At 46.4% G+C, this 14,388-nt stretch overlaps 1 protein-coding gene across 5 annotated transcripts in view; it reads left to right on the top strand.

The window, feature by feature from the left end:
* The window catches only part of ANOS1 (anosmin 1), a 241,328-nt gene that overhangs the window by 30,422 nt on the left and 196,518 nt on the right, over window positions 1-14,388 (top strand). For 2 of the 5 annotated variants that reach the window (XM_034649827.1, XM_034649826.1), the window contains exon 2: window positions 2,519-2,625. In XM_034649827.1, the coding sequence (XP_034505718.1) occupies window positions 2,620-2,625 (6 nt within the window). In that variant the 5' untranslated portion in view covers window positions 2,519-2,619. Of the gene's footprint in view, window positions 1-2,518; window positions 2,626-9,965; window positions 10,312-14,388 lie in introns of those variants that run through there. The other 3 variants (XM_034649824.1, XM_034649823.1, XM_034649825.1) reach the window with 2 other exon arrangements.

The raw sequence follows: 14,388 nt of genomic DNA, 5'->3' as shown, positions 1-14,388 counted from the left end.
TGTTATACACAAACAGTGAATCATGGAACACGACATCAAAAACTAATGATGTACTGTATGGTGACTAACATCATAATAAAAAAAATTGCTAATAGTTAAAAAAAGAAATGAAATATTTAAAAAAATATATATTTTTTAAAGATTTTATTTTTGTTTATTTGACAGAGAGAGAGAGAGAGAGCGCACAAGCAGGGGGAGGGGCAGAGGGAGAGGGAGAAGCAGGCTCCCCACCGAGCAGNTCCATAGCATACTTGCAAAATCCTCGCATAAAGGAACAAATTATTCCTGCACAAAATACATTGAACTCAGAAGCATTATGCTAAATGCAAAAAAGCCAGACCCAAAGCTTCATCCCATATGATCCCATTTATAGAACATTCTGGAAAAGACAAAAATGGAAGGACAAAAATCAGATCACTTGTTGCTGGAGGCTGGGGTGAGGCAGAAGGTTGATGCTGGCATGAGAAAACTGCTTGTGGTGACAGAAATATTCTATATGGGGAAATCAGAGGGGGAGACTATTCATGAGAGACTGGACTCGGGGAAACAAACTGAGGGTTTCAGAAGGGAGGGGGTGGGGGGATGGGTTAGCCCCATGATGGGTAGTAAGGAGGGCACGTATTGCATGGAGCACTGGGTGTTATACACAAACAGTGAATCATGGAACACGACATCAAAAACTAATGATGTACTGTATGGTGACTAACATCATAATAAAAAAAATTGCTAATAGTTAAAAAAAGAAATGAAATATTTAAAAAAATATATATTTTTTAAAGATTTTATTTTTGTTTATTTGACAGAGAGAGAGAGAGAGAGCGCACAAGCAGGGGGAGGGGCAGAGGGAGAGGGAGAAGCAGGCTCCCCACCGAGCAGGGAGCCTGACGTGGGGCTTGATCCCAGGACCCTGGGATCACGACCTGAGCCGAAGGCAGACACCCAACGATGAAGCCACCCAGGCACCCCAAAAAAAGAAATACTCTAGATCACAACTGTATTGGTAGTTATACGACTACATAATTTGTTAAGACTCATCGATTGTCCCTTTAAAATTTGTGAATTTTATGTCAGTTAATTCTATGTTGAAAATATTATATTTTACCTGAAAGCTGACTAAAAAAGAGTTAAATAAAGAAACGTATAGTTTAACTCCCCACAATGTAATTTTATGTAGCAAACACCGAGTCTTAAAGAAGGTGTTTAAAATCAGGTAGAGTGTTTGACCAGGTGTAAAAAATGACTGGTGCTCACACCTGCTGTGTGAGTTCTTTTTGGATAATATTCTCCATCGAAATGCTTATCTTGAGTACTCTGGAGAAGCAGATGGTGTTGCCCTGGGCACTTTCCTCTGTCATCATTTGTATATCACCAATACCTTTTCTGTCTCATAAGCTGTTTTGATAAATCAGTTTGGAAAGTGGGCTTGGTTTTCATGTTCAGAAACTAATGACTACTTCAGAAGTCATTTAAAAATCATTTTTCCCTTTCCTTTAATGGAACAGACTCTTCTAAAGTACAGGACGATTGCCCAGATGCAGTGGTTCTCCCCTGGGAGCAGTTCCACGCTCCCCCTCAGGGGACACATGGTTCCATCTGGAGATAGAACAGATTGTTGGGGTGGGTGGGATGCTGCGGACTTCCAGGGGGTAGAAACCAGCTAATCTCCCTCTGGCACAGGATAGCTCCCCACTGCAAATCACCAGCCCAAAATGTCAATAGTGCCGAGGTTGAGAAGCCCTGGTATGAAGTTCTGCTAAATAGAAGAGTAGTTAAAAACCAACACAAAACTTGTAAACTCACTGGTTAATCGTGCAGATGCCCGGTTTACCTTGCCTAGTTCGAGCACGCGTTACTTACTGAAGGAAGGAATGTACCTCGTCCTTTTGAAATATTATCTCAAAATAATCCGGGGAGTTGGTTTCTACTAGGACCTCTATTTTACAAGGGGAAGATATAGAGATGTAAAGAAGTGAAGGGATTTGCATAGGAGACATTCCTTGGGGCTCCCTGAAGCATCTGACTCTTGGTTTCAGCTCAGGTCATGATCTCAGGGTGGTGAGATTGAGCCCCGGTCAGGCTCTGTGTCGGGATCTGTGCTCACCGTGGAGTCTTTTTGATATTCCCTCTCCCTCTGTCCCTCTCTCAAATAAATAAATAAATCTTAAAAAAAAAAAAAGAAAGAAAGAAAAAAGGAGACACATCCCTTGTTGCTGCAAGTCAGATTTCAGCACTGGGTCGATTCCAGAGTGAGACTCTTCGCCCTTTCTAGTCTTCAAACAGTATCATTTCTCATAATCCCTTCCTGCCCGAGTAGGCATTTATGATAAAGTCCTAATGAAAGATTTTATCAGACATAATTATAATTTCACCTGAATTTTTTGGGTGGGGGGGTGGATAAAACCTCTATCAAGGGCAAAAAGTCTTCGGTATTAAATGAGCGATAAAAATGTGCACGTAGTTCTTTGAAAACAGGAAAGGACTTACTTCTTTTCATTTCTTCCATGGTGCATGATGCCAGGAAACAGTCATTTGCATAGTGACACTCTACTAATGTGAACGAGTGAAGCAACTCTCCAGTTACCCCTCTCGTCGTGATTCACGGCTTATCACGTCTCAGCGATGCAGGTACGTGTCAGCCTGTATGATTGCTCTCAACTGCCCATTTTTCCTAGCACAGTCCTCACATTATGGATATCAAGGCATTGAAAATAAACTTCTCACAGATGAATGCTAGCCAACTGTCCTCATCCAGAATGGTAGCTTCTAATTATTTGCAGAAGAAAACGAAAGGGGTTGAATACACTCCTTTTTGAGCAGAGAAGTTGTTACGTTACTGAGTACGTTCTCTACATGGTGCAATATCCGAAGGACCATAGGAAAATATTCCCACTTGGAATCCCACTGAAGCAACAGGACAATTCCATTTACCATCTTTGATGTCTAGCTGTTGTCCATCCGTGTCCCAGGGAAACACAGATCCCTGAGGAAACAGGGCAGAGTGAGCCCCTGGCCTTGGCATTCCTTCTCTGGAACTCAAAGTCAACAAATTTTGTGTGAAAGGGAGTGTGAGTGTGTGAAGAAGGGGTGGGCGTTACAAAGTGCAGAAGCACCTGCACGGAGAAGAAGAGGGAAAGGAGTGACCTTTGATTTCTGACTCGTTGAAATGCCCCAAATTCAACGAGAGGGCAGAATATCGTCCAGCCTGAGCCATTTCGTCGCTGTAGAGAGCCCTGCTAGTAAACCCAAACTTTGTTTTTGTTGTTGTTCTGTTTCGGTCCTGCGGGGTGCTTTCTTTCCCCCAAAGTCCCTGTGGAATTCACTAGAGGAATATATGTTCATGTCTTGGTTGCATATATTGGTCTATTCACACCGTGTCAGGGTATCATGGTGCTTCCTTCGACTTCTGCAATGTGTTTGTCTTAATCTCTTGACTCTTGATTTATCTTGTATAAAGTGGCCCATGAGCGTTGAAAGCCTCTTCTTTTTTTTCCGCCCCTGCTGACACTGTAGATAAAACCTGTCACCTTTCTGTGCATTAGTTTCCCCTGGTGGTGAATGTTATTCATATATTCTCATATTTTGGTGAATCGTTAAGAAGCAAGTGATGTGTAAGCTGTAAAGGTGTTTCCAANTCTCTTGACTCTTGGTTTTTTTTTTTAATTTTTAATTTTATTTTATTATATTATGTTAATCACCATACAGTACATCCCCAGATTCCGATGTAAAGTTTGATGCTTCATTAGTTGCGTATAACACCCAGTGCACCATGCAATACGTGCCCTCCTTACTACCCATCACCAGTCTATCCCTTCCCCCACCCCCTCCCCTCTGAAGTCTTCAGTTTGTTTCTCATAGTCCATAGTTTCTCATGTTTCATTCCCCCTTCTGATTACCCCCGACTCTTGGTTTATCTTGTATAAAGTGGCCCATGAGCATTGAAAGCCTCTTCTTTTTTTTCCGCCCCTGCTGACACTGTAGATAAAACCTGTCACCTTTCTGTGCATTAGTTTCCCCTGGTGGTGAATGTTATTCATATATTCTCATATTTTGGTGAATCGTTAAGAAGCAAGTGATGTGTAAGCTGTAAAGGTGTTTCCAACAGAGGCTTCTTCAAATAAAACTCACACACAGTTGGCCTTTGTCGTTCAATGTTGTAGTAAGTAGGTTGGAAAGTGATTAAAGGGGTACCCAGGTGGCTCAGTAGGTTAAACGATTAAGCATCTGCCTTCACCTCAGGTCAGGATCCTGGGGTCCCGGGATCGAATCCCATCTCATCGGGCTCCCTGCTCAGTGGGGAGCCTGCTTCGCCCTTCTGTCTCTGACCCTCCCCCTGCTTGTGCTGTTTCTCTCTCTAAAGTAAATAAATAAAAAAATCTTTTTAAAAAAAGTGTTTAAAAGCTAAGAAAAAATTCATTTGAAGACTACTGTGCTCATTTCTGTAATTTAGTTTAGTGCGACTGCATTTACACAGGAGAGCCTTCCTGTGTTTAAATCCACACTGGCCTTAATCTAGTTAGTATTCACTGAGAACACTGCATGATCATTCTAGTCAGATTCATGCTTTAGAGCTGACAATTTAGTCCTAAAATTAGGTTGTCACAGATGAAGGACTCTGTGGCTGCATTTTATAAATGTGGCCAGCATGTGGCGCTGTTTCCTGTTAAAAGCTGCCTTTGCAAATTTTCAGAGCTCTCCAAATCTATGGTATTTACAGTGGCTCAACGTAAATTTCGATGGGCTCCGAACATCACAGAAGAAAAACCCACTTAAGTCTTTAAAAAGAATAGAATTTCAATATTTCTGAAGAGCACCTGTAGATTACTTTTCATGTTTAGGAATGAACAGAATAAAAGTATGATTGTTTATTAGAATTTCCCTTTAAGAAAGCTTTAAAATGTGATTTTACAAAATTTTAAATATGAACATCACTGAACAATTCATTATTTATTTCACATAAAAACTAGGCCAGTCGGAAGAGGGAAATGAGGTTCTTAAAGTTCTATTATTTAAGATTTAATATAAATTGTTCAGTTTCTTTTAATGTGCTTATGATTCTCAAAATATGTGTTGGGGGCAAACCAGTGATACTGTGTCCTGTCTGTCAAAAACCGGAAACACACAAGTTACTTTTTATATTTTAAATAGTTTCCTGCCTTTTACTATTAAGTAGTACTTATTTTATGCCCATATGTATTGGATTTCCAAAACCCAGTGTTGCTGGCATGGTCCATCAGCCATGATGCTCAGTAAGACACTAAGATCAGCAGAGACCATTACCCGTGCTAAAGCTAAAACTTTCTGGCGGTAGGTGCTGGGAGGGAAAAATTCACAGTTGAATATCAGTTACCATACAGTTGATTCTTGAAACATGAAAATGCATATTGATACATTTTATTTTTTAGTAGTTCTTTTGATTTTAGTAATTATTGCAGTGACAGAGTAAAACTTTAGTGATGACTTAATCTAGAATAGGGTCTTTGCTTGCCCGCAGAATAGGTGCCAAATTCAATACTGACTGATAGATTGATGGTGACTTTGGGGGAGGAGAGGCAACAGGGCAGGGAGAGGAGCTCATGAAAAGAAGGAGTAGCTTGAAATCATGTTATTGGACCATCCTTTGTATATTTTGCCCCCCCAAAATTTAAAATTTCATTAAACTTTTCTTTAGTGCACAAAAGAAATAGCAGTTTTCTGATGCTTCTTAGTAAAATCTTAGTAAATATAACAGGATAATTAATAAAATTGATACCTTTAAACCTGTAAATGCAGCAACTGAATTTTTATAATCTCACTGAAGAGGAAAACGTGTAGTGCGCTTAACGTATCGCCGAATAGGATATCTACAGTGCACAATTAAAAAAAAAAGCAGATGCTTGCAAATGAATGTGAGTGTCCTTTTCTACAAAGCACAATATATTCAATGGCCCTATTGCAAAAACTTATCCTTTTCATTTGTAGAAGGATGAAATTGGCTGTCAGGGACCAGAGGAGTAGCAGTACCAGAGAGGTTCACCCCATTCTTGCCTGAAAAAGATGGAAATCTGATTATGTATCCATTCAGTTGTTAACTGCATCCCACTCCCCATTTCACTACTTTTTCCTCTGAAGAGCTCTCAATATTCCCTGGATCATGCAATTCCAAGCTAAGCAGAAGGGATAAAGTCTGGAGGAGAAGGAGAGCACAGTTAAAGAAGACTCTAGAAGAGTCTTCTTACCAAAATTCTGAGAACTTAGCCTGCAAATGTAGTTGTGAGAATGGGTCAAGGCTGTAGCAGGAGGACATTTCTTGGTTTTCTCACGTTTTGTTTTCCAGAACTCAATTGCAGTTTCTGAGACTAGGTGCATGTTATTACATCATCAAACGAAGACAATTAAACTCATGTGAGTTCCTCCCCTCACTTCATTGTCCCCTATAACCAATGACCAGGGACCTCATAAATGCCATCAAATCAAAGTATTAGGTCTTCCCCAGTTTTAGAGTGAGTTCTCAATTTGCTTTTCCAACAGGGGTGTATCAGAGAAAGATTATGCTTGTTTCCTTCATAGTTTATTCTTATCAAATGCAGCTGGGAAGCTTTGGGAAAGACAAGCTGCTAGTCTGAAAAAATGAGTGCAACACTATGTTGTTAGACTGGAGTGTACTGGGAAAAGTATAGCAATGTGATCATTAAGAAATAGATTGGTATGTCCAATCCATATCAACAGGTATACCTAAAAAAATTACTTTAAACGACAAAAAAGCCAAAAAGGCTACTGAAATCCATTTTTAGTGGGTTGTTTTCTAACCAGTTATCTGTTAAACCTATTCCTGGTTCACTGGCTGTAGGAATACCAGGTGTTGTTTAAAAGTTGAGATCCAGTGCCCTACCCACGTATGCTGAGCCAGAATCTTTGAACATGGAATCCAGGAGGATACCTTTATCAAGCTTCCCAGAGGGTTTTTACTCTGCTAAAAAAAAGGGGGGTGGTGAGGAAGGAAAGAAGGAAAGAAGGGAGGCGGAGGGAAGGAAGAAAGGGAGGGAGGAGAGTAAAGAAAGAAGAAAGTCATATTCTAAATAAATTGTAAGGAAGAATACAGCTAACTTCGTGGATGAGGGCCTTGTTTTGTGTGTTTCTTCTAGAACCTAACCAAGATGGGCCACACAGTTTGGTTTTTGTTCACATAGAATAAGAGTCAGTTAAGACCCTTTCTCACTGTCCTTGCCAGATGGGTGTTTTGTCTATTTAAAGTCAAAGTGAAGCCAATATAAGGTTCATTTCTTCTCCATACAAATTCAGACCGTGGGGTTCAAGTTGACTTTGAGCAAAGACTTGCTAAGCTCTTTCTTACCAATGTACCTGGACAATTTTCACCCATCCATTTATCCATCATTCCTTCTATACACTATGGTTTTCCTCCCAGGTGGTGGATCTCCATGAACTTAGAGATCTTCATGAACTTAACCAGTCCTGTCAAAAGTTAGCTTCCATGGGCCAACTTATACGGTGAACTGCAGAGTGAATCGGGCACATGTAAGCAGAAGAAAAAACTTAGATTTCAACTGTTGTTCTGACTTTACCAAAATGTTTTCCTTTTACAAGTTACTTTCAACTGAAATTAAAATGAATAACATAAAAAAGGCCAGCATAGTCACGGAAGATGTCTGTGATAATTCTAAAACAAGAAAGCAATATAGCCGCAAGTATAATTTTAACATGTGCATAAGGTAGCCCTGTATGTTTAATCTCAAGCTTTCTGTTCAACGGACTAGATGTTCTCTTTTGTGGTTTATTATAAAATGCATTTATTCATGGAAATGAATATGCTATGGGACCCATAAAAGTAGCCACACACTGCTTTTTAAAAAAATACAGTGATCCCTTTGAACATTGAAAAGCTGTTTTTAAAGGCTCAGCATGCTTGTCCCTATGATTTCACTTTCTAGAATATAAATTTCATGATACGACATGCAAAGTTATAAATCAAAGATGCCGTGAGAAAATGTAGGCATGCATACTATCCTTGCCTTCATCAAGACCAGGTATTTGCTTAACTCTAAACGTTCAGTGCAATGGAAGCATCTGCTCTAGCTTGTGGAAATGTTTTTCGCAATTCCCAGTGAAAGCGATAACCTTTAGAAGATAATTCCTCTACGCGGATGTCACTCCTCCATTCACTGCTAGGAGGCCCTCTACACGTACCAGCTTGGGGTCACCATGGCTAGCTTCTCTGCTCTCGTCATTATGAAGTGTTTAACAGACTTTAAAAAGATTTCTATTCACTTCTGAGCATCCTTGAAACTACTGAGCTCATGCCTCAATTTTTTATGTTATCCACTCAAGTGCAGTATTGTCTTGCTTTCTACACATAGAGCTGGCCATGTTAACTCAAACCTTGTTCAGAATTAAAATCAGGACGGTGACAGGAGCACATTAAACCAAGTGTGATCTTCCTAGGATGGGGCTCTGTACAACTGTGCAGGCCGCACACCCAGGAAGTCAGTTCTTCCTACAGAAACTTTTGAATGAGACCACTCTGGTTTTTAAAAATGCATTGAGAAACACACTAAGCAATGAATTCGGTTGGCCTTGCTGACTTAACTATGTGAAGAAATACAGAAAGTGATGTACTTGAAAAGGAGTCATAGGTATAACAGGATAACTGTAGATGTTGTCCTTATAATTTAACAGGAAGAGCTCAGGATCACAGAGTGGAAAATGTGCGCAAGAATGGGGTCGGGGAGAGGTTGGCAATTGCAGAGTCTGAGCTCTGTGGGAAGAGGCATCCCACTCTGTGATGGGTCTTTGGGCAGGATGAGTGCATCTAGACACTGGCTGTGCTTACTCATGTGCTCATGGAGGTACTAGGTTTTGGAACCCGGACGTGCCATTCTGTATGAGAATGTGGGGAGGTCCGGGCACAGGCACATCAGTCAGGGGGTCTGCACCCGAGTATGCGCGTGAATGGGTCTTTTTGACTCAACTGTGTTACAGACATATCCCCATGCCTCAAGCTGACCCTTCATGATCACATCCCAGGTCCCTCTAGGGCTTCCTGCCTCCTTGCTGTGTCACAACCCAGTGGAACTCAGGGAAGCATGAACGTTGTTACAGGTGGTATATTATAAATGCTGCCACAGCTCTTTCCGTGGTATGGCCCTCTTTGTGGACCGAGAGCATGTGTGGTGAAAGAGCCTGGAAAGAGAATGCAAGAGATGGTGGGGCTGAACCAAGAGGCTTTGGGGGACACATACAAGGAAGAGTTTGGGAAAGATTTCTGTGTTGAGGCACTCACCTTGGGAGACAGTAGTGTTACCAGAAAAACAGACACCCGAGGAAACAAGTAGTGTCTGTCTATTTAACAAATGGCCCTTGCTGTGTAACTCAGATTGGTTTCCAGGTAATAATAAGGAAAGAAGGGAGGAAGAACGAATGAAGGAATGCGGGAGAGAGAGGAAAATGTCAAATGGCCTTGCCTGGCTTCTGACTGGGCTCATACCCATTTCAGTTGTTGCTGAGCTCTTTCTACTACTTGGGAATAAAAGGAAATTCAAATATGTGAAAGTATGAGCGAAGCTTGGACCCGGGGTAGAAACTGGGGACGAAGCCTGCAACTTCGAGGCACGATGTCCTTCCTTGGGCAGGTTGGACGCCTTTGGGGGTCCGAGGCCCTCCTCTCCAAGAGGGCACCTCCATCCCAGGCCCGAGCTCACTCACACCTGGCGTTTACCTGGATGGTGGTGGTGTGGGGGGGAGAATGCGGACTGTGGGGGAGCCCGCGTGGGAGACCGACCACCCAGGGTGGGGCGCACCGGGAAGACCGGGTCGGCGCCGCCCTGCCTTTGAGCGCTGGAGCTCGCTGCCCCTTAGACCTGCCCACGGCCCTCCGCCCGGCCCCCCTGTCACTCACTTTCCTTCCAGCCAATGGCGAGGCCGCCTGTCACCCTCACCCCACCCCTCGAAGCAGAGCGGGGAGGAGGTTGGCGGGGAGGGCGCGGGGCTGGAGTTGAATGATTGAACTTTCCAGCAGAGTTGCGGCGGCCGCCAGGTTCCCGGCAGTGCGGCCCCGGCGCGGAGCTGGGAGCCTCGGCCAGCGCCCGGCGCCCGCGCCCCTGACCCGCAGCCATGGTGCCCGGGGCGCCCGGAGCGACCCTGACCCTCTGCCTCTGGCTGGCGGTCTCCGGGGGCTGCCTAGCTGGCGGCCCCGGCGCAGCGGCTGCTCGGCGGCTGGACGAGTCCCTGTCGGCTGTGAGCGTCCAGCGCGCCCGCTGCTCCTCCAGGTGCCTCAGCTTGCAGATCACGCGCATCTCCGCCTTCTTCCAGCACTTCCAGGTAGGGGAACCGTCGCCCGCCCCGGGGTCGCCCTGGCGCTGCGGACCGTGGCTGGGGGCGCGCGCGGCGCCTGCCTCCCAGCCTCTCGGCGCCCAAACTTCTCGCCGGGCTCGGCCGGCAGATCCCGCTTTCTTTCGGCGTGAATTTTACAATCGAGGTGGTTGAACCCTCCTTTTCAGCCGCCTCGTTGCTTCCGAATGGGAAAACAAACGTGCAGCATCTTTCCCCAACTCTCCTCTTCCCAGCGGAAAACGCAAGGCGCCTTCTGTGGGGAGAGAGAGCCGCTTTGCCGATTCCGAGGGTGCGTGTGTGCATTTGTTTCCCGGGACTTCCGCGCGCGGGACTCCGGGCTGGTGGCGAGTCCGGCAAAGTCCCTGGCGCTCCGGGGCCCTCGGTGCCGCCAGTACTGTGAGCGAGGCCCGGAGGCGCGCCCAGATGCGCCCGGGGACCCGCGCGACCCTCCCAGCCCCGCAGGTGCCTGCGGGTCGACACTTTTGTCTCTCCTGAGCGGTGCTTTCACATTCGGCGGGCCGGTAGCTCGCAGTCCACCCTTGGAGTTCCAGGCAGGGGCTCCAAGTCGTGAGTTCCAGAATGTGTGTGTTGGGGAGAGGGGTGGTGGTAGCTCTGCGCGCCCCAGTTCGGAGCCCTGGAGCTTCTAGGTCTAGTCAGTGCATAGTGTGGAGAGCGAAGGAAGAGATGCAGGGGTTACGGTACTTAGAGGGCAGCGTTTGGATGCTCCGAGAAGAGTCCCGGGGTTAGTTGTCTTCTCCCAGCCCTCGTAGGTCCTTCCAGCTTGAGTGTGGAAGAGCGTGTGTGTGAATGTTGGAGGTTCACGGGGACGCACGCTTGGCGCCTGTGGATTGCCGGGACCCTTGGGGGGAGCGGTAGCGCCGAGGGTCCCCGCAGGTCTTGTGTGGGAACCCGGAATGCTGGGGGCGCATTCGCGCCGCTTGCGGACTCTGCGGAGGCGCGACCGGTTGCCTTCCCCAGACGATCCGAGTGCGCGCAGTCTGAAGTCATTCACGCAGACGCCTTATTTCTCTCGAGTGCCCTCGTTCTCCACTTGGCCTTCTCGCCCCTATCCTTAGCGGCTCACCTGTTCCAAGACTCTAAAGTTCCTTTTTGCCGCAGGGCAAACTGCGGAGGCCAGAAGAAGACCCGGGACTCTTTGGCAGGTTTCTGATATTAGGATATAAATGGGGCGCCCCTCCCGCCTGGGCAGGCTAAAGGGGGCTTTCCAAGGGGCTCTGGGTATTCAGCTGTGAGAGCAGGCGATTGTAATGACGGAGGAGTTTGGGACGAATCTCGGTAGGCTTCGTGTGGTCATCCTACCCTGAGAGCTAAGGAAAGCTGGCGCCCAGTGGCACCAGCACTCACAGTTAGGATCCTCAGAGATTGCGCCAGCTCGCCAAGTTTGCGTGTGCGGGAGTGCGCGTTCTCAAGGAAGCGACCTGCAGTGGGTTTCAGAGAAACCGGCACACCCTGCGTCCCTCCTGATTTCTTTAGGGAAAGGGAAACCCAAGTGCTCGCGTCCTGCGCTGAAATTACGCTGACAACCTGGAGAGGGCTCCTCCCCAGCCACCTGGTTTCAAATCCGCCCCGCCCTGCCAGTCCGTCTCCTGAGGAAACGCTGCACTGCTGTTTAATCAACAACAGAGAACACAACAGGGCGACCCATTCCTGCAGAGAAAGAGTTTCTTTTTCTTTCTTTTCTTTCCCTTTCTTTCTTTCTTTCTTTTTCTTTCTTTCTTTCCTTTTCTTTTCTTTCTTTTTCTTTCTTTCCTAATTGAATTGTCAGTTGCTGTAATTTATTTGTTTTACAGTTTAAGCGGCTAAAGAAGTGGTTTAGATCAAGCCAATTCCCGTGAAAGGCTTTTCTTGTGGTCTCCTGGCATGATTTCTCTTCGGAAGAAAAACTGCTGACAGAATACATGTTGCCAGACAGTCCTGATTACATTTTAATTAGCTGGGGGTGGAATAAGCTGCAAATTACTGTTAGGACTTCATAACTGCTGTTTTTACCATCAATTGCCAAGCCGTTCGTGGCGGGTTAACCCTAACCTGGTAATGCCTATCTGATGTACCTAAATTGCAGGGATTATGCTTTCTTAGGATTTGAAAAGACAGCAACACACTTTCCTCGTAAACCCTCAAGCTTCCCTGTCCCTCCCCCTTGTTAAATAATTGGGAGATGATAGAGGAGTCAGGCTGCTGCCAACTCCTCACAGGGCACGTGGTATTTATTAACAGGCAGGAAAGGCGGGGCTAGACGGAGCTCTGGGATGAGCCCCTTCTCTCAGGGTCGCCCCACCTGCTTGTGCAAAGAAACCCCAGCAGAAGGGTGTTTCTGGAGCAGGGGGCCATTTTCAACGTCTCTCACACAATTCTAGGCACCTTTTTAAGGACAGAAGAAGGCTGTCTCCATCCTTGAGGCCAGCCAAGTGTGTGGACTCTTAGATATAGCTGCCCCGGCTCAGCTGTGGAGACCTGAACCTATGCTTTCACAGTGTAGACAGAGACGCGGAGCTGCGGGGGGCAGTGCCCTGGAATCTAATGGTCTCTGCCCCAGTTGCACACGCTTTCCCGCCGCCCCGTCCTGCAGCAGCGAGGCTGTAGGGCTGCGAGTCGATGGTACTCACCTGGTGCCTTTGCTTCTGTGTGGATGGGCTTCACCTGTCAGCCGTGCAGCCGTCAACCAGGCCTGAACGCCCACGCAGCTCAGTACTGATGCATGGGGATGGGAATGGTGACGGGGGGTTCCTGACTTATCTGGCACAGCCCCTGACACGGAAGAGTTCAGAATTTCGTACCGAAAAGGAGACGGGTGGGTGAATTGCATCACATCCCTGCTCGGTGCTGGCCCCATTCATGAAAAGAAACAGCGCAAGTTAGCACCTCACAGGATATCCATTCCCAGCTCCATGTGAAGTCTGCCAGATGCATACCTGCTTGCTCACGCATGACACTTGCTTGGTATACCCTCTTCTGTAAGCTTCTAGACCAATGCCTTGCCCTTTGTTCTAGATGTTGTCCTCAGGAAGTGGAGCCAGGGATCTCCCCCTCCTACTTTTCAAAGGACAGCAAATGGGCAACTGCCCAGTCCATTGCAACTTCCTCACTGGATGCAAGTAGATACCTGCTCCAGGGAAGTCTTGGACTCTGGCTGCCCACCCATCAAACACAGGGTGGTGCTTCCAGCGTGAGATGAGGACAGCCACCACTGTATTCTGGAACACTGCGGCTCATGCATGCATCAGACCCTCCTTGGACCCTTGTCCAGGTACCTACAGGGGCCAGAGTGTGACAGTCGTTTTGGGGCAAGGAGTAGGGAGGGAGAGGCTGGGTGAAGACCCGGGTGCCAGGGACAAGGGAGTGGGGAGCCAAGAACCTTTCCCAAGGAGGTGAAGGAGCAGTGGGAGGGAGGATCACACGTGATCCAAGGCTCCAGGCCTCCAGAACAAGCTCTAGTATTCCTTCAGACTTCCCATATGAAACACCCAACTCGGATACAGTCATTGAGATTTCAGTATGGTGACCACAGAGCGTTAAGCCCCAGGCATTGGTCCCCCTGAGCATGGACCACGTGCATTGGTCATATGTCCATGAAGCAGCTCTCGTGTGGATTTTTGTACCTCAGTGGTGCAGAACCCTTGGGAGGGCTGAAGCCCATTTGTCATGGGGGTTCCTCATAGGGTTTTCTGCAGCATCCCAGCTTAACAGTGCTGACCAGTGTTCTCTTGGGAATAACCTCTCCCCTTGTTTTTTCACCTTCAGTAGGGTGTTAAAGAAGAGGGAAAGGAGGAGAGACTGTGTCTGAAATAAACTCTCTTTCTCAGCAAATCTCATTTAACTTAAGAGTGACTCCCTCTCTTACGCTAGTTGGGATATGCCTAGCAGAGACCACTCTTGTCTCCCTGGTTCTGCTCATTGTGGCAACCTTGCAGCTCAATCTCTGAGCCTTAAAGATAGAGTCACTGCACTCAGTATTAGGGGACCTGGGACCTGTTCTTTCTGTGCCTCTGGTTTGTCCAAGGAGGCTCAAGAGAATAGGACTTGAGAACAAATCATAGCCAATGT

The sequence above is a fragment of the Ailuropoda melanoleuca genome, chromosome X, assembly GCF_002007445.2.
Source record: "Ailuropoda melanoleuca isolate Jingjing chromosome X, ASM200744v2, whole genome shotgun sequence".
In the NCBI taxonomy this organism is placed as follows: Eukaryota; Metazoa; Chordata; class Mammalia; order Carnivora; family Ursidae; genus Ailuropoda; species Ailuropoda melanoleuca.
Note: the sequence above shows the minus strand (reverse complement) of the source record. Positions and strands in the feature narration are given on the sequence as shown.